This window comes from Colossoma macropomum, unplaced genomic scaffold (genome assembly GCF_904425465.1).
Source record: "Colossoma macropomum unplaced genomic scaffold, Colossoma_macropomum, whole genome shotgun sequence".
Classification (NCBI taxonomy): domain Eukaryota; kingdom Metazoa; phylum Chordata; class Actinopteri; order Characiformes; family Serrasalmidae; genus Colossoma; species Colossoma macropomum.
The window spans coordinates 18,865,112-18,884,730 of NW_023494792.1; the positions used below are offsets into that span (position 1 = coordinate 18,865,112).

At 39.9% G+C, this 19,619-nt stretch overlaps 1 protein-coding gene across 1 annotated transcript in view; it reads right to left on the reverse strand.

The window, feature by feature from the left end:
- Positions 1-3,547, reverse strand: part of wnt7bb (wingless-type MMTV integration site family, member 7Bb) — a 28,924-nt gene extending 25,377 nt beyond the window's left edge. The window contains exon 1 of the mRNA XM_036576386.1: positions 3,062-3,547. Within this exon, the coding sequence (XP_036432279.1) occupies positions 3,062-3,132 (71 nt within the window). The 5' untranslated portion in view covers positions 3,133-3,547. The remainder of the gene's footprint in view (positions 1-3,061) is intronic.
- Positions 3,548-19,619: the final 16,072 nt, after the last annotated feature.

The window sequence follows — 19,619 nt, forward strand, 5'->3', positions numbered from 1 at the left end:
TAACCATGCAAAGAACGATTTATGCAGTCACATGGTTTTTGAGTGTTCATTGTTTTATACATAGCCACTTTCTTTACTAAAGAACACCTGAAGAGCCAAACCTTTAAGGGTTTGGGCTTATTATTCAGTTAATACTCAGTTAATAATCTTCAAGAACTTTGTCATCCAGTCCATAAAAAAAAAATCTGATCCGATTCAGATGGGTCAAGTGATTGCAAATGAACAAAATGTGTTACATAAACACTTTTATTGCTAAAGCAAGTGCACTTAAAGAAAGCAACTGTGTTTATGTAGTCATTTTTTTGTGTAGGAACACTTGACACATTCAAATCTTGAGCCCTTTTTTTCAGTCTACAAGTACACAGTGGAACAACATGATGTTCCTCCAGGGCTATGCAGCAACAAACACACAGAGCCTTTGTACACAATGACTGGGACATAGACTACACATAGTGCAATTAACAAGGCAGTAAGCGGTTCATCACTAACCCTGAAAAAATAGTGCTCTGAATTTACATGATCCCAGTATCATCAAGTGGTTGCGTATAATTCAAATGTGTTAAATTAACACAATATTTGCCAACAGAAGTTGACTCAGAGATAGCAATTGAGTTAATGTAACATATCTTATATATAGATAACTGATTGACATAGCTGAATCACATACATTCAAAGCATTGTTATTTTCAGACTACAGTAAATACACACCGGTGAAAGTTTGGGTTCAAAGCCAAACAATAAATACAATACCATTAATATGTTATTAGATAAGTATCAAAAATAAATAAATAAATAAATAAGTAAGTAAAATGTATAAGACCATGGGTGCAGTCCTGAGTAGATTTGCTATGCAATCTTACAGGTTCTTACTCAGTAACTACTGTGAAACTAATGTGTTCGATATGTAATTCAGAGAGGAGCTGAAGTGGTCTTATAGGCTCTCGATGTTTAAGAGATTATTATTCAATTATAGATATTGAGGTGAGTATATCTAGAAGCTGATGGCATGCCTTCTCAGTCCTCAGCCCATGTATTAACTCCCAACACACCTGAGTCAGTCAAGAACACTACATATCTTGTGCAGTTTAAACATCATCATTGAGGCGAATGCATCTACATCAGTAGTTCTCAATCCTGCTTCTGAAGCACCACTGCCTGCACATTTTTGAGCTTCCCTGCTTCCAACACACCTGATTAATCTAAGGAACTATTTAATAAGCCCATTCTGAGATGAAGTGGATGTGTTAGAGCAGGAAAACTCTATGAAATGCAATGCAGTGGTTTTCCAGGAGCAGGACTGAGAACCACCAATTTAGATCTATGTCTCCCAACTCCAGTTTTGTACTGTGCACTGCAGAGTTTTCTGTTTTTTCCTGCTCACCTCTGTTTTTCCCCACACCTGCCTCAGCTCTAGATGGACCACTGACCATTAGCTAATGATATGACTCATGTTTGTTGTCATTGTTTAAAGCAGTGCTCACCAACCAAATCTTTAGAGCACCCTTAAGTGACATGCTGAATTCACTGAATTATTCATTTATTTAATTATTCACACCAACACTGAAGTAAACATATCGAGAAGCTGATAGCTGTTGCTGTTTTCTTAACCTGAATTTCTTAACTCAGCTCTCTGCCTGCGTTTTTGCAGCCACTGAACCGAGCCATTAAGAACACAGTTTAAACATAATGATTGTGAATACGTTTCAAACAGCGTTTCCTTGCTCCATTCCTGTGGTCCACTAGTTTAGTGTTTTTCGAACTCTAACACACCTGATTCAGCTCAAGAAAGACATACAATGCAGGTGGACAACAGAACAGGGGTTCAGAAACACTGGCTTGATGGCAGGCTGTATTCCACAACCAAGCAAAGACCCCAGTGCTGATGACATTTGTAATGTCCGGTCTTGAACACACTTGAGCCAAGCAATCAAGAACACTGAGTACCAAGTGAATACTGTGTGCTGGGAATGAGTAAAAATGTGGCCTGTCTGGGGGTCCCTGAGGCCTCGGCTCGGAAGCACTGTAAAATACAGACTCCTTTTAGACAGACTAGTCTACTGTTACTTCCAGGCTGAATGAGATTATCTGTGAGCACAAGCACCTGAAAGCCTATCTGTCATCACCCGCAGTGTCGTATCCAAGCACAGAGCTGGTATAGTGATAGGTGCTCACTGCCTCTAGCTGCGGAAACAGGTTTGGCCTGATAAAGCGCAGAGATATCTCCTGGTCTTTACTTCACTCTTCCCTTCACATTTAGTCTTATCTGCTGAGACAGAGGAGATTACAGAGGCCGTTATTCCAAAAGGCCTGTAGCTACGAACGACCAATAGACTGACCAATTTAATAGCACAGAGTTGAACTTTTAGGCTACAACTTGCCTCACACTTAGATTAATAAAATGATGTAATAAAACAAGGCAGCCAAGTTAGCCTTGTTAAATCAACTAAGCAGGTTAGCAAATACTTAATGCTCCTATTATTACTAAAGCAACAGCAGACAGTGACGGATTATTTGAGGAACAGCCTTTGGTTGTTAGTAAATATGAGTTGCTGGTTGATCGTTGGTCGTTGGATTGCACAGAGTGTATGCGAGCACAGGTGAGGTGTTGCAAAACGCGCTGCAGCTGCGTGTGCGTAAAGGAATGTGGAAATACAGCTCGGCATGCCGTTATTAATGAGGGTTCACCGAGGGGAGAGAGAGGGGGAGAGCCAAGCATAGACAGCAGCGCGAGATCATCCCCTCCAACACGTTTAGTGATTTGACCTCAGCGGGCTTCGAGCGCACTCACACCAAGGCGAGCAGTTAAGAACAGCTTTAGCGAAAAACAACTCAAGGGCCTTCACAGCGCGTAACATTGGCTCTAAACGCAAGAGTAGGTCAGGTTGACTGAGCAGGCTGGTACATGAGCCAGCAACAGTAACATAATGCACATTATCTGTAATTAGGGCTGAAAGTTCCACTGAACAGACAGTCATGAGAAAAGGTCGTTCCTCATAAGCTGTTGAGTGTAAATGAGTTAATGTAAGCATTGAAAAGGCACCCAGAAGCCCCCGCAACTCACCCGAGCCTCAGGTAGACGATGCCGAAGCAGAGCAGCACTTTGCAGGTCCACAGTCTCGAGGGGGTGGGCATGGTTCGTCCACTCTGCGTTCAGCCAGTGCGGCTACAGCAGCGGCATCTGCTCGGCGCGAGCGCGCTTCTGGTCCACTTTAAGGCTAAAAGCTGCGAGACGACGAGAGCCATGCTGAAAGTGGGAACGGAGCTTCACGGATGGCGCGCGGTGTGTTTGTGTGTGTAAAGTGGAGTTGCGCGAGGGCAGTGCGCGAGGTCACGGCTGCATTCCTCCAGCGCGCGCTCTTTGTTTCAAAAGGAGTTGTGTTTCCTTCCAGTCCCTTCGCCTCGTCAGGTGAACCTGCCGTGCCTTCTCAAGTTCCCTTTCTCCCTCTCCCTCTCTCTCTCTCTCTCTCTCTCTCACTCTCTCTCTCTATCCTCCCAGTGCGCGCGTTGTTATGCACCGACGAGCATCGACTGCTGCTCCTCGTGCACTGACGACATCTTAAATTCCTTCCGTGGATTTGCAGGTAGCCGAGAGCAGGTAAAACCCAAGCCACACCCCCTCCTCCTCCTCAGGTACAACTAAGCCACGCCCCCTAATCCCCAGTCCCCAGGCACGAAAAGCCGCTTCGTTAGAGCAATGCGCGCGCTCGCAGCAGAGACTCTGTATGAGCGATACAACAGTCACACGCTTCTATTTCTAATGCAATAGTCATCGTGCACTGAAAAAAATACGTAATTTACGTAACCAAATGAGTGATTCATTTCCAAATGAATAAACTATATAACAGCCACGCAATTAATGGCACCAGCAAGCAAAGTGGGATACAGTAATTATGTGGATGTACTATGTTTAATACTACAGTGAAATATAGTACAACCCAGCTATCACTTAAAATAAAAGGCAGCAAATGTGTTGATGTAAGTTATTCAAGTGCATACGATGCATATGTATAAATGATGTAAATTTAAAACAATTTTCAAGATATGCTGTTTGTTATAGATTTAAGATAAGGCTATTTTTTAGAGCAAGTGTATTATCCCTGCTGTACATTCCTGGTGTATCAATTTCACATTTTATAGTCTAAATTATATATGTATACTGCACACTTTCAACTATTCCTGCTCCAGGACAAGTAATCCAGCTCATCACCTGATTATCTAGCCTCTCATGAGTTACTACAGGTGTGTTGGGGCAGGGAAATGTGAAGGGAAGGGGCTTCATATGATTAAGAAAAACTAGTTTGAAGTTTTTCTGTTGAAACATGCTGGGAGAGCAAAGCAGGTATCACATGTGTCATACACCCCAAAATGGGGTTCTGGGTTCTTTAGTAAAGGCAACCATGAAAATTGAAATAACTATTTGAATGTTTAATTGTTTCTCTGTATGGTTAAATAGTTCTTCATCATGAAGACCATGACCATCAAGCTGGTTCTATGCAGCACCGAAAAGGGTTTCACTGTTGTTACAAATCAAAGAACATTTTTTGGTACTGTATGGAATCTTTTTAACCAAGAGTCCAATTGTTGCCTGTTTAATAGGCTCACAGCATGCACTGATGTCTACAGCAGTATGCTATGTCTTCACACCAGTAAATCTCATTGTATATGTCTACTGTCCTTATTCTACTCTTAATCTTATAAAATACATATATATCGTTGCTGTCCAAAAAAACAAAAACAAAAACTTGTTATCTCCATTTTTTTAACAACTGTCCTTCATTGTTGAAATGTATCATGATGAATGAACTGATAGAAATACTCCAGAATTACTTGGAATAAAATATCTTTACAATAACTTGCATTGAATATTAAGAACATTTTTGGCTTCTCCTGTGAAGTTACTGTTTTGAAGATTTGTAGATACATTTTTGTGACAATGACAATATATAATCACCAATACATGCAGAGTGATCAAGGGATACATCTTTCGAAGATATAGGAAAATAATTGTATTTTTTGGAGGACACTGATTTTACACTAAAACAGGGTTGCGGGGTTTCAGGCTGTTGCCTAGAATGCAGCTCTGGCAACCTCCACTGTTCCAACAGACCTGGGGTGCCATGATCAAGAAAACTCCCCCTTGTGGTGATAAGCTACTTAGTTACTGTAAAAGCCTCAATTACATATGATTTGACAGGATTACAAGGAGCCCATTTGATTAGCATAATCTGAACAGCTAATGCTATTAAGCATGGTATTAATATTTGGCATTCCTTGCAGAATTTTGCTGTTATGGTAACACAAGAAATACAGGCTTCTTCATGTGTGTAGACTGGTTATGGGTGGTACAGTGTGTTCTGTTCTCTATAATTTGGTAGTACAGAAGTGGTGGTGCCTATCCTTAGCTAATGCCAACTGGTATGCTAGGCATGCTAGACAGCAGCAGAAATATAGTTTGCAAAGGTCTTACCTTTATGAGCTATGTTCCTGAATCTGCTTGTACAAAGAGAAGGTACAGTATTTGAATACTCCCTGTGAATAATTGAAACTTCTTATAATGAATGCAGCACATAGTGTAAGCTCATCCTTTTATTGGTTATTGGTCACTGACAGTGCCACTGTGGACCTCTCATACAGATGAACAACTCAGCAGACACATAAAATGAAACCGTAATGTCCTCTATTCATGTAGTGGATGTCACTCATCTCTGTCGATGAGACATTGTTGTTTGACATAGAGAAACCATAAAAAAACCTCAGAGGGTCTTTGTTCTAAGAAATGCCATATTTTACTCTTCTAAAAGCCTAATTTCAACATAAGGCCACTGGTTCCAGATGGACGTCGGTACAACTGAACCTCAGTATAAAAATCCACATGTGACTTAACAGACTCGTTTTTGATGTGTTCCTGTAAAAAGATGGTATTGTTTGTCATTGTGGACAGAGGGTGGGGATTTTCTCATTTACTTTAATTAAAATCTTCAAAGGACCACCACTTTTATGGAGTCCTAATGTCAGGACAACATGTGTCAGTTTCGTGTACTTTTCTGCCATGGAAGATCACGTCATACTTGTGTACGTGTTTGCAGATGGTCTTCATTGTTTCTTTTAAGTAGAATGCCTTTTCAAGAGAAATCCCTTTAGGAATTAAAAACTGGTGTACATTTAATTTTGAAATGAACTATAGGATTGTACAACGGACACAATCTGAGCCAGTTGTTTGCCCAGTATGATCTAACTGAACTCCTTCAACAGCAACCAAAGGCCTGGAAGTGCTCAAATACTAAGTCATTGAGACAAGGCTACAGCAATAGGCTTACCTTCTGCCATGGCTCTACAGAAACGTCAAAACACAACTAAATTTAGTAGAATATAACCAAGCACCTCTGCTCCTGCATGCTAGAATATTGCTCTTGCACTGTCACCTGCAAATTCAATGATTTGGTTAAATGCAATAAAGCAACTGATTCTTTTCAGCTCCTTTCATCTTTCTCCTTCCCCACACTGCTGAGAAAAGGAAGGAAAAAAGTGTTCCTGCTTTCATTTTGGCCTAGCTATAGGAGATATGTCTTCCTGTCTCTTTAAATATTATTAAGTAGTCTTGACCAATAGCTAAATAAGAGAAGCCACTGGGCATAGCTGTGTTTGTGTGGGAGCTGGTTCAGCTGGAACTGCGGCCGCACTAGGCCAGGGGAATGGATTTATCAAGCATGCCAAACCAAGGAGAGGCGTCTGGGTCTGCCACATCTGCACACACGCTACAGCCCCTGGACGTCCCCGCCTCGGAGCCCCTATAGGCCTCCCATGTCATGGTGTAGGGCCTCAGAGCTTCAGGACTTGTTTCCAGAGAGTTTCCATTTCAGCTTTACAATCATTCATTTCTTCCTCCATCCTCCCATTCATTCACTCTTATAAATAAAGGTCCCAAAAAGGGTTCTTTGGAACAATGTGACAAAAGAACTACTTTTGGCTTCCTAAAGAACCTTTCAGTGGGTGGTTTATAAAAGAACCATTTTTCTGAATGAGATATGTGAGTGTGACAGACCTTTATAACATTTTTAAGGAAGGTTCTATACCAAGGAAAGGGGTTTTTCTTAAAAGCCAGTAACCAGTCAAGAGTGCTCTTTGTCCTGTTATAAATATCTTTCTATATGATGCCAATATAGTTTAGAAGAATTAATTCCTTCTTGGGGTGGTAAAGTCAATTAATGGGGCAAAAGAGACATTTATTAAGTACAGAAAAGGAAGGCAATCAGTGATACACAAAGAACAGTTCAGGTGTTCTGAAATGTGCTCCAATATGCTTTTCAAGAAAAGCTTTGCTTTTTTTGTCCCAGACATGACAATAGTGCAATTTAGGAATGAAAGGAAATTCTCAGGTCCGTCCACAGCAAAAAAAAGTTTGGGGGATTACATGACAGAATTCAATATGATTTTAGACACTACCAGTCATGTGCCATCGTGCATTACTTATTAATGCTCAATCATGTCCCATGCAGTGCTGAGGTTTTCAGGGCAGCTGCGTATGCAGATGTATACAGCTGTATCTGCACCATTATTTCTCCTCTGGCTGATTACTCTGAATCTAAATGCTGCACTATGCCTTTCCAATGGAAAGCAGGTTTTCTGAGGTTCTGGACCTTCCTGCCAAAGCCAGAGTGCCACATTTTGAGAACTTGACTCAATAAACGTTCGAAAAGGAGCTGTGTTTTTGCTCACATAAAAACCTTCAAATGCTAATTTGCAATGTTGCCATTTCAGATATGGTTCACTTTGCCTGGGGGATCTTAGCCAACTTGTCAAGTACTATATGTGTTTTTTCCTGTTCAGCCAACCTCAGAGACGGCTCAGGACGTCTGTATCGATTTACCCTTCTCCAACAGGACTAGTGACTCCTTGCCAAAGCGCACTCAGATACACTTGATTAGAATGGCTCTGTGGCTTAAAAAAAAGAAAGGACTCAGACTTGAACTCCAGTGCACCTCTTTATCTTTGAAAGAGGGGATTTCTGCTTCCTCCTGTCTGGTTCCTGTGCCAGCAACATGGTGACAGAACCTCAAAACTCTTAGAGGACCCCATACTGTCTCAGAGCCAAAAGTGCCCTCTGTACTATGCATGTGGGGGAATGCTGGGCAAGTATAGATAAGACCTGAATGGCTGGATTGAGTTTCTAGCCACTGAACTACAGATCTGTTCTGGTAACAGACAGACCACTTGCAAATCACTTAAACTGCACTGCTGTTATGCCACCTACACACACATACGCACAAGGAGGCTGAGAAAAAAATACACATAATAGTGCATTTTATCTGTACCACACTATACATTCTGAGGAACTGTGCCTAACCCCACAAAATAAAACAAAAAGTGACTTAGACATTAGTCATTATGCCAAAGACTAAAACTTCCAATAAGGCCTCAAAGCTGTATGGTTTCAAACAGATGAAATATCTGTGGCTCGAGGTTTTATATAGTTAAGGTACATGAGAATTGTTTCATTCATAATTAAAGCTAAGCTAGAGTGCAATTAGTGTCCCTCTCCTTCATATTCATTATATTACTCTTCAGATCAACTTAACTATTTTTTTAAAACCAAATTTCAAAGGGAAGGGTACCACACACAAGTCAGTCTCTCACTGCATTAGCTGTCAAAAACAAATATGTGCTGCAAGTCCATGCACGGGCTGTTACAAACAATTTGATTGCAAGGACTGCTAATTGCAGGGACTACTGTCAGATGAAAGAACAGGTGAAAAAAAAAAGATACACAAAGCAGATGCTTTCATCTCTGCTGTGAGGAAACAGGTAATTAAATTGATGTCCTTCAATGCTGCCAATATCAGGCATTGGGCTGCTTTAGCATTCACACTACAAATGTTATGTGGTCATATGCATCCCTGAATACCTCGATAAGTGATTTAAGTAACTGGATTTCGGTGTATCTCCACACCTGGACATAGCGCTATCCCCTTATGATCAGATCACCCAGGATGCATGTTACTGCCAGGTGTAAATGGGGCTTGTATCAGCTTTGATTCATCAGTCACTAAGAGTAGGCCTAGGTCAGTCAGATTCTACTGTATTGTGGCATACATATACCACCCACAGTTACCCCAAAAGACATGCGAATCATGAACATCAAGCATGTTCAAATGTTTATCCATAAATGCAAAGAACCATTTAATCTGAAAGAAAGGCATTGCTTTGATTAGATTTTTGAGATTTCATGAGAGAATAAAAAGGATATCAGATCCCTTTCTGTGCTAATAATACATTTAGTACATTACACATATACATAGTACATACACTTCAGGGCTAAGACAGAATGATTATATAGCTCATTGTAAAAACAAAAGAGCGAGAAAATGAGGCATATAGTGGTGCCTTCGTGCCATACAGTGGAAAGGAAAGAGTACATTTTAATGATGTTTCATCACCCTGTTCATTCCTATTTCCTTTAAGAAACATGCAGCATGTCTCTGCCATGTGGAGTTCATTGAGCTGTGGGAGAGCGGTGAGTGAAGTGTTCATTTATCGAAGGAGGGGCTCTGCTTATATGAGAATGATTCTCTCTCCTACTCTCTTTCACATTTGCTCACTAACACATGCACATGCACACCTTACAGACACCTGTGGCTGTTTGAACTGGGCCTTGTGCAAACACGGACACTATGTTAGCCCACTGTGGGATACGTCACATAGTGAAAATACCCTCTGTTGTGTGGGTGAGTGTAGGTGGCTGGGTGTGTATACTATGTTTGACTATATTTGGAGGACACAATGTTTGGATGTTTGGACATTTTATTGCCTGTGCATACACACGTGATTGTAGACTTCAGGGAATGTAAGTGTGTAACAGCAAGTGGATACCTGTGAATCTTTAAAAAAAAAAGATCTACATTACTGTCAGAGTCCATGCTTCATTTAGTTAATTTCCAGTCTAAAGGAGGTATTTCTGAGAATAAGAGAATAAAATAATCCAATTGCATGAGGCAAGCGAAAATATGTAAAAAACAAACAAAAAAATAGATAAAAAAAAAGTGGGACTCAGTTTCAGATTTATTGGTCAAGTATGTTGACACACACAAGGAATTTGGTTCCAGTCTTTGATGTCTTTCTAGTATTAAATGCAATATACAAACAATGTACAAATAATTTACAGACAATACACAATATACACAGTATACAAGCAGTATGCAGACTATATATGGACAAGTAATATACAGACATTGTACATATTATTTTCAGACACAATATACAAACAACATACAGATTATGTATGGGCAAGCAATATACATAAGTGTGTGTGGCAGTGCAAACAACAGTAATCTACATCATGTATGGGAATGAAATTGTGGAGCACAATGGTCTGAAGTAGGGTGTAATAACTATCTGGAGAAAAAAAAAAACAGGAGTTGCTATGGCCCAGCAGATGATATTACTACTCAGCTATTTGTGAGGGTGATGGCATGAGGAAAGAAGCTGCTTCTGTGTCTGGCAGTCTTAGTATATAGGGTTCTGTAGCACCTGCCAGAGGGGAGGAGTTGAAAAAGATTGTGTCAAGGGTGAGAGGAATCAGCAATGATTTTTCTTGCCTGTTTCCTGGTTCCTGAAGAGTATAAGTAGTGGAGGGTGGGCAGGGGAGCACCAATGATTTTTTTTTTTTTAGCTGACTTTATTGTTCGTTGCAGTCTGTTCCTATCATGTTTTGTGGCTGCTCTGAACCCAACCGTGATGAATGTGCACAGGACAGATTTGATGACTGTGGTGTAGAACTGGCTCATCAGCTCTTGTGGCAGACCCAACTTCCTCATCTGCCGCAGTAAGTACATCCTCTGCTGGGCTTTTTTGAGGATGGAGCTGATGTTGGTCTCCCACTTAGATAGTTCCCAAAAACTTGAAAGAATCCACAGTTGACACAGTGCTGTTGGATGTTGTTGGGTGGGGGGGGTAGTGCTGAGTGGTCCGCAGTCATCTCCATAGTTTTGAGCGTGTTCAGCCTCCAAGTTGTACTGACTGCACCGTCCGATGACTGTAGTGTCATCTGCAAACTTGAAGAGTTTAACAGATGGATCCTTAGAGGTACAGTCGTTGGTGTGGAGACAGAAAAGCATTGGTGAGAGCACCAGTGCTGACTGTCCATATCCCAGAAGTGACTTTCCCCAGCCGCACCTGCTGTTTCCTGTCTGTTAGGAATCTGGTGATCCACTGATCACCAGATTCCATGGCTGGGGATACAGTGAGCTGGGAGAGTTTGGAGGAGAGGATTTCTGGGATGATTGAATGGCACACTCAAGTTCACAAACAGGATCCTTGCATATGTCCCTAGGCAGTCAAGGTAGTGCAGGATGTAGTGCAGTTCCATGTTGACTGCATGATCCACTGACCTGTTTGCCCAGTAAGCAAACTGCAGGGGGTCCAGCAAGTGTCCTGTGACATCCTTCAAATGGGCCAGTCCTGTGATGGAGGGTTTCTTGGGGACCAGGATGATTGTGGAGCATTTGAAGCAGGAGGGATCTTCACACAGCTCCAGGGATCTGTTGAAGATCTGTGTGAAAACCGGAGCCAGTTGATCAGCACAGGCTTTAAGACAGGAGGGGGAAACCTGGTGCTTTTTTGATCTTCTGTCTCTGGAAGAGCCAGTTCACATCCACTTCAGATCCACAAATCTTAAGCGGTGTGATGGGGTCTAATGTTGTTGAGCTGGAGTGACTTTCGATGTGAATTTGTCTCTCTCAAACCTGCGATAGAAGTCATTCAGGTCGTCAGCCAGGTCTTTGCCTGCTTTGACAGGGGGTAGGTGGGCTTCTGTAGTTTGTAATGTCTGCAAGTCCTCACCACACTAATGCAGGGTCATCGGCTGAAAACCATGCAAGACCTGGCAGACCACCAAAACTGTCAGCACCAGATAAACGGTACTTAAAGCTTTCATATTTACGAGAGAAGAGAAATTCAAGCTCCACTTGCTTCAGATCTAAAAAAAAACACAGGTATTTCTGTCCATCCTTCCATTGTGAGAAGACAGCTCAACACTATGAGTCTAAAAGGATGTGAAGCTGACAAAAAGTAGACAAAACAGACAAGAAAAGTCAAAAAAGAAGGAGAAAAAGAAAATTTGCAAATCAAGATGTTGCTGTTCTCAGAACAGCAACAGAACTTTGGAGTTGTGGAAAAATATCCCTGCAGATTTGTTTGAAAATCTGGAAACAAGGCCTTCAAAAAGGCTGTATTTAAGACAAACGATACAGTAAATACTGAAAAAAAGTATATTATATTCAACTGTTGAGGCAACCTTGTGATCATCTGTTAAAACTGTTTTCTGCTTTTTCCTGATGGTGAAAAATGAATAACTTGTACTTAATAGTTTTGATGGGAAATTAAATAAATAAAGGATGGCCTTTTGCATAGTACTGTATTTTTGTTATTGTCTTTATTGTGTCACTCATTGATATTGGTGCAATATTCTCCTATAGCTCCCTTGCCCCTTTCTTTCTCTCTCTCTCTCTTTTAATCTACTCAATGTTTAGTTTACATTCAATTTGGAATCCTTTGTAAGTGTAGATGGGCACATTACATTGCGGCCTGGCCCTTTGGCCACCACACAAGTTCCTTTCGCACAGAATCAAAACAGCAAAGAATATCAGTATCAATCGCCTCTCAGCTTCTCCTTCACCACTTCAGTCAGCCTGTGGTTTGGCAGGCCCTCCCGTGTGTGCGGATGTATTTGAAGATTAATATGAGGCATTATAGTAAAACGGAAACTTCATCGGTCATATCAGGCCAGTTGGAGTTATAGAGTGTATTATGATACAATAATTTCATACAAGTTATTCAGTGCCGTCAAGGTTTAGTTGTACTATTGCACACTGAATCAAGAGTAAACACATATTGAATATTTATCTACTACAATGGCAGTGAAATAGCAACCAAATGGCTTTAGCTGGATAGGTGCTATCACAGCGGGCAGCAGCGGGCCTTGTGGAAAGCCATGAAAGCATGTTGCCGTTTGTCAAATTTACACCCCATCTAGTGTGTAAATTTAGGTTTCTGGAGATGACCTATGCAGTCCTGCAGTCTATGGGTCATGTTTCAAACTGTCTGTAGTGACTTTGCTGATCTAAGATCCATTTTGGCCATTCATACAGGGGAAACAAGTGTTGAGACACCTTTATTAAAAGTTACACACCTACTTCATTAGGAACACCTGTATACCTTTTCATTCATGCAATTATCTAATCAGCCAATCATGTGGCAGCAGTACAGTGCATAAAATCATGCAGATATGGGTCAGCAGCTTCAGGTAATGTTCACATCAACCATCAGAATGGAAAAAAAAAGGATCTCAATGATTTTGACCATGGCTTGATTGTTGGTGCCAGATGGGCTGGTATATAATTTCTGATCTTCTGGGATTTTCATGCACAACAGTCTTTAGAGTTTACTCTATAAGTAAAGGTAAAACAACCAGTAAGTGGCAGTTCTGCAGCCTTGTGTCAGTAGTCCAGGCTGGTGGAGGTAGTGTAATGATGTGGGGAAAGTCTTCTTGGCACACTGTGGGCCCATTATTACCAATCAATCATTGCTTGAATGTCACAGTCTATTTGAGTTTTGTTGTTGACCGTGTGCATCCCCTCATGGCCACAATTTATCCATCTTCCCATGGCTAATTTTAGCATACATCCTGTCAAAAAACAAATACGTTGTCTCGTATTGGTTTCACGGACAAGACAATGAGTTCAGTGTTTTTCAGTTGCCTTTCCAATCACTGGACATGAATCCAACAGAAGACCTTTGGGATGTGGTAGAATGAGAGATTTGCAGAATTGCAAAGTGCACCTGAAAAATCTGCAAGAATTCTATGACACAATCATGTGAACATGGACCAGAATCTCAAAGGAATGTTTCCAACATCTTGTTGAATCCATGCCATGAACAATTAAGGCTGTTTTGAGATCAAAGAGAGGCCCTACCCAGCATTAGTATAGTTTTCCTAATAAAGTGTTCAGTGAGAGTATATAACGTTCCATAAAAATTAAATCAAGTTTAGAAATTAATGCTTCAAAAATGTTCTCATGCAAATTGCACCTGATTAATTAAAGTAATTATAAATGCTAAGCAATTATAAAGGACATTGGTGTTGGTTGGGAAGATCAGTAGCAATCAGGTGAAGGAGCTTCCTAAAGTTTTCTGGGACAACATCATTAAACAACACTTAAGTGGAAAAAGTTACAGAGCCACAGCAAAAACTGTAAAAATCCCTTTCAGTAAAACTGATTTCATTTGCAAGCAGAAAGTTCACGGAACAGCAAATAACTCAGACAGGTGCACCATGCAAGATTTCACAACATGCACTGACACTAATAAGGAAGGTAAGAGAGAAGCCTGCAGTCACTTGCAAGAGTTGCTGAATGAACTGAAACAAGCAGTAATAACAATTACATGGAAAATCATAAGCAACAAACTGCACCGCAGTCATCTTCGTTCCTACACACCACACAAAATTCCTTCTCTAAAAAAGGAACACAGGGATGTGTGTAAAATTTGCACATAGGACAAATTAGACAAACTCACTTGGAACAATGTATTCTAGTCAGACGAAACAAAATATCTCTTTGCCAATACTTCAGCTCGTCATGGAGAAAAAAAGCACATATGATCCAAAAAACACCATGCCACAGAGAGGTATGGAGGTGGGAGCGTCATGACATTGAGCTGCTCCTTTGCAAACAGTACTGGGGTACGTGTGTGAATGGAGAGATGTACCAGGATATATTAGAAGAGAATTTCTCTTTGGCCAAGAAACTGAAAAAAAAGTCAAATGTTTGCATAGCATAACCAATCTCCTTACTTTAACCCCATTGAAAATTAAAGAAAGATTTTGTGTGTAACATTGTGTGTGTAATTTTAAGTGGATAAATGAACTGTTGCAACAAAACCTCATCTCTGAAATGGTAATTTTATATTTTATATGACTTTATTATAGCTCATAGCCTTAATATACATTTGTATTAGTCCAATTATCATCAAATATTTATACAATTTAAAGGGCAGCTGGTGTTTTCAAATTATTAAAAAAAAGAAAAAAAGACAAAATAGAGATACCAAGTCTTGTTATGGCAGCAGTCTTATGTGTACAAAACCAATATCAGTACTTTAACATTTAATTGGCATGACATGATTTCTGGTCTGTGCTTTAGTCTTAAGCTTGGCTGAAAGCAACTTGTCAAACACTGCTCATCATTATAACTGCGGAGCATAATGCAAGGTGGATATACTGGAACAGCCAACCGCTGCTAAGAACTTAAAATGGTCTGCACATCTTCAGTTCTAGCGTCAGTCTGTCGTCAGCTGATCTTATGCACGTCAAATGTTTCATATAAAAAAGTAACCTCACACAAAGTAGCAATTTAGGGCAAGCATTGTTCAAACAAGTCTGCATGCACTGACAAAGCATAGACATTTGAGCTTTGTTAAACAGGTTTTTTTTTAAATATACAAGTGACATTAACTCTAGTGAAGTCTGTCATCATCATTGGACATGGATGATTCCATCTCCTCAGACAATATGCCTGTGAAGGGCCACATGCTTTTTTTGCACATGGATAAAGAAGACACTGCTATGTTTCAGTAATGGGGCATCATAGAGAGGTTTGCTTCCTTTGAAAAATGAAAGTAACTGTCAAGCAAAGTTTAAGTGTATGCGGTTTCTTTGTTTACTCCTGTCTTCTTTCAGCTGGACACTCCAAGAAGGAGACCACAGAGTAGGGGAAGTTTTAAAAGAAGCATCTATTCTCTACCTGCCCCATATATGCTGTACCTTCAATTATTCCTTTTTTAAGTTCAGTGTATTTCTCTGTACTTAGAACATGACTTAAAACTCACTGACTGTGAACTGAGGGCATTGGGGCAGTTGAATTCTAACAAAATTACATGCTAAGAATACAAGACTTATGATGAGATATAGATGATAAAATGTCTGACATAAAGCTGTTCTTAAGTTTGACTCAACCTTCAAATAAAGTAACAAAGCAATTCCAGTTACATTCAGTTTAACGTTTTCTGGCACCATGAACATTTACTGATGGAATTCAGCAAGTGACAAATTGCTTCTACTTTCAGTGAGTTTCAAAGGAATGGGTTTTATGTTCTTTTCCAAGAACAGAGAAATGTGTCAAAATAATTATCCATGATAATCAACTACATACTACAAATGAGTCAGATAGAGATTAACTTTAAACATGCCGGAATATTCCTTCAAACAGAACTTCAGGAATTCCAAGACCAGTGGCTCTCAAGGCGGACACGGAGTAGGACCGAAGGGACATAATGGGCTCCAGCCGAAGTGGCGCTTGCTGGAGCTTGGCTTCAGCAGCTTGTGTTTGTGTTCTCATGTGGTGAGGAGGGCAGTGCGCTCCTTTTCGACTGTCATTTTTCCCAGTCTATGTGGCTGTTTTCTGCAGTCTGCTGACAGGCCTTCATGACCTAAATGACAACAGCTTGCAGAGTTTTGTGTGTGTATGTGTGTTTGGGGTGTTCATCTTCAACCAGACTAAATGAGACCATGACCTCATCGTCGACACGGATGACAATGACATTTTCAGAGCTGTCAATAAAATGCTGTTTTTCAAACACAAGAGCTTTGAGTTGGTTTTAGCCTCGCCAAATGGATGATGAATTCAGCCCTCTATATTTCAGCTTGCATGATGCTCCAGAGGACTTATAAACAATTAGGCCACATTCACGTGTGAAAGTCATTAAATGCTACACAGGCTCTGATTTCTAGACCACTGAGCAACAGATGACTGTAGCACTTCGTGCTACCAAGGCCTTTTAGTGCACTATATATACATCTTTACTCCTATTTATAGTGCTTGATTTGAAATTTTAGCTCAGTTCATATGAACACATGTACAAGACAAGTGTCCACAAACTCAGTGTGACCTATTCTTATTCTAACAAACCGGCATGAGACCGGAGTTTCAGACATGCTATATTCTGGTCAGATGTGCTCATTCTTTTCACAGGATTTATTTGTTTTTGGTCAAAATGGACTCTTTGGCCTTGGTCAAGTCCAATCTTGCACCCGGGAGTGGTGAGATGGGAAGGGATTAAAACTTTTCCGTTGACCAGCAGTTTACGCCGGCCGAAATTCTGGTCCCAATTGAATGTTTTTCCCGTCAACGAAATAAGAATCATCAGTTCTACTTACAGGAATGTGATGAAATTTTAGTATGTCCTCGCTTTAAAACCGTGGACGCCTGAAAAACAGGAGATACGTCTGCGGACAATGGAGTCCCTTGGTCACCCATCAGTGCACAAGGCAATAAACTTCAATTTAGTTTATCATAATAAGGCCTCAAAACCATGCTATTACAGTTCCCAAATGGACATCTTATGAATGCCAAATCATAGAGGAGAGATATTTTAAAGGATTTGGAGAGTATTAAGCAGAAATATGGTCTGGAAAAAATTATTCATTCCCAACTGCAATCAATTTTTTTACATAAAGGCATTGAACCTATTAAAAGTGTTTAAAGTGTTTTTTATGTTAAATATCTTTATATAAGTTTTAAATATTTTAAATTGTCACTTTCCTGATGAGCATGCATCACCCTGTGAATTGTAATTCAGTGTTTGGTGGTAATCAAATATAAGCAGCCATGGTTTCCTTTAGTTAGTTTCATCTTACTACTGTTATTCTATATTCAAAAAGCCAGTGTTGACCACGCAAATCTCAGTGACGAGGACACATTCATTATGTTCACTGATAGACAGACACTTTATTGTAATACATAATCAGGAAACTGGAATTCCTCTTTATTTTTTTTCTAATAGAATAATGACAATGCTCTATACACACACTGTCAAGCAGTCCAGCTGCATTTGAAAAGATGCATAAATACTCACCTATTCCAGTAGATGGAGACAAAGTTTTTAAAATGCAGATAAAATGCCACTAACAGAGAGCAGTTCATCAATTGATGTGTATGTCCATTACTGAAATTCCATATCATTTAGTAAGACTTACAGGTTTTTGGGTCAATCATATTCTGCCAGTGCATATGCTGTAAGTTGTCAACATATTCGTACACACTACACAGAGAAAGAGAGAGAGAGAGAGAGAGAGACAGACAGAGAGAGACAGAGAGAGAGAGAGAGAGAGAGAGAGAGAGAGAAATAGAGAGAAAGGTAAAAGTTTATTCGGAACTGGTTAATAAGCAATGCATCTTTAAATGCACTTTTTTATATAATCAGTATTACAAGTTGTCCCTATCAATTTTGCCTCAGTGTCATTAGAAAGTTCATAAGCCTCACTAACCACTAGAGGGCACAACTCTATAAGAATTCACAGCTCACTGCACTGCAGAATGCCCTTTGACACTGGCAAACAAAGCAAGGCTGTGCATTTAGGAGAAATCTGTCCTCCTCTGCGCCGCCATCTTATACTGCAATGGCCAGTGTTCTCAATGTGCTTAATTCCCATAAGAGATTAGTGAAATCTGTGTAGAAATATGTCTCGGATATAACCAGATTTAGACTCAATAAAGAAAGATTTGCTGATTAATCTTTCTTTTTATCCACAGTGTATCACAGTGTATGTGATTGAGATACATGTTGTTAGAAACAATGTCCACTTTTAGTATTAAAAGTGTGCTGATGTATTAACTTTGTATGATGTGATATGATGATGCAGTGCTAAAGTAGCAAGTTTGCTCTATACAGAGTGGCTATCTGGTGGAGAAAATAAAGGCAATACCACATGGAAAAGTTACATGAGCTTTAGTAACTTAAACGCAATTACAATGAAAGTTACAGAACTAAGCCATATTAGATTGAATGTCAGTGAGCAGTGTGTGCCGGCTGTATAAAAAACCATTGGACTCTCAGCATTGTGAGACATTTTACTTTGCCAAGTAACATATCGCTGTTGTCGGAAGAAAATCTCCAAAATGATAACTTTACAGGCAAAGGAAAAAACCTACTTTACTTTTAATGTAAGTCAATGGAACCAGACTTTTTTCCAAGTCATTACACACAATGTAAAGGACAATATGTATTTTTAAATTATGATAAATACTGAAAAACAACAAAAATGGAGATACAAGGTTTTCTTCCGACAGCAGCGATATGCTTCACAGGTAAAACAGACTAAACAATCACTGTCCAAAACCCACATGGGTCACAAGACTTACAGTTATTTCGTAAGTAAAGGGGAACAAGCTTAAAATCACTAAGAGAGACAGAAACATGATAGTGTCCCATCAAAAACTGTAAGGTTGGTATTCATGACAGAGTTGACAAAGCTAAAACCAATGTACGAGGCCCAAACTGCCGGGGGGCATGAAACCTAAACCCATCAGCAATGCAGAGAAACTAATAAGGTCTCATAGGTTATCTTTCACATTCTTCCTACATTTGGTGATTTTATGTTTCTTGGAAGTTAAAGGATGTCATCAAGTCACAATGTTTGTTGCCTGCTGTTAAACAAGCTAATAGAGCCATATTAGCATCATTATCCAAAAACGATTTTTGTTTTTCTACATAATTTAAACACAGCAGCTGTCTTTTACATTGTGTAAAAATTTCATGGTGAATCTACCAATAGAAATGCATTATTTAAA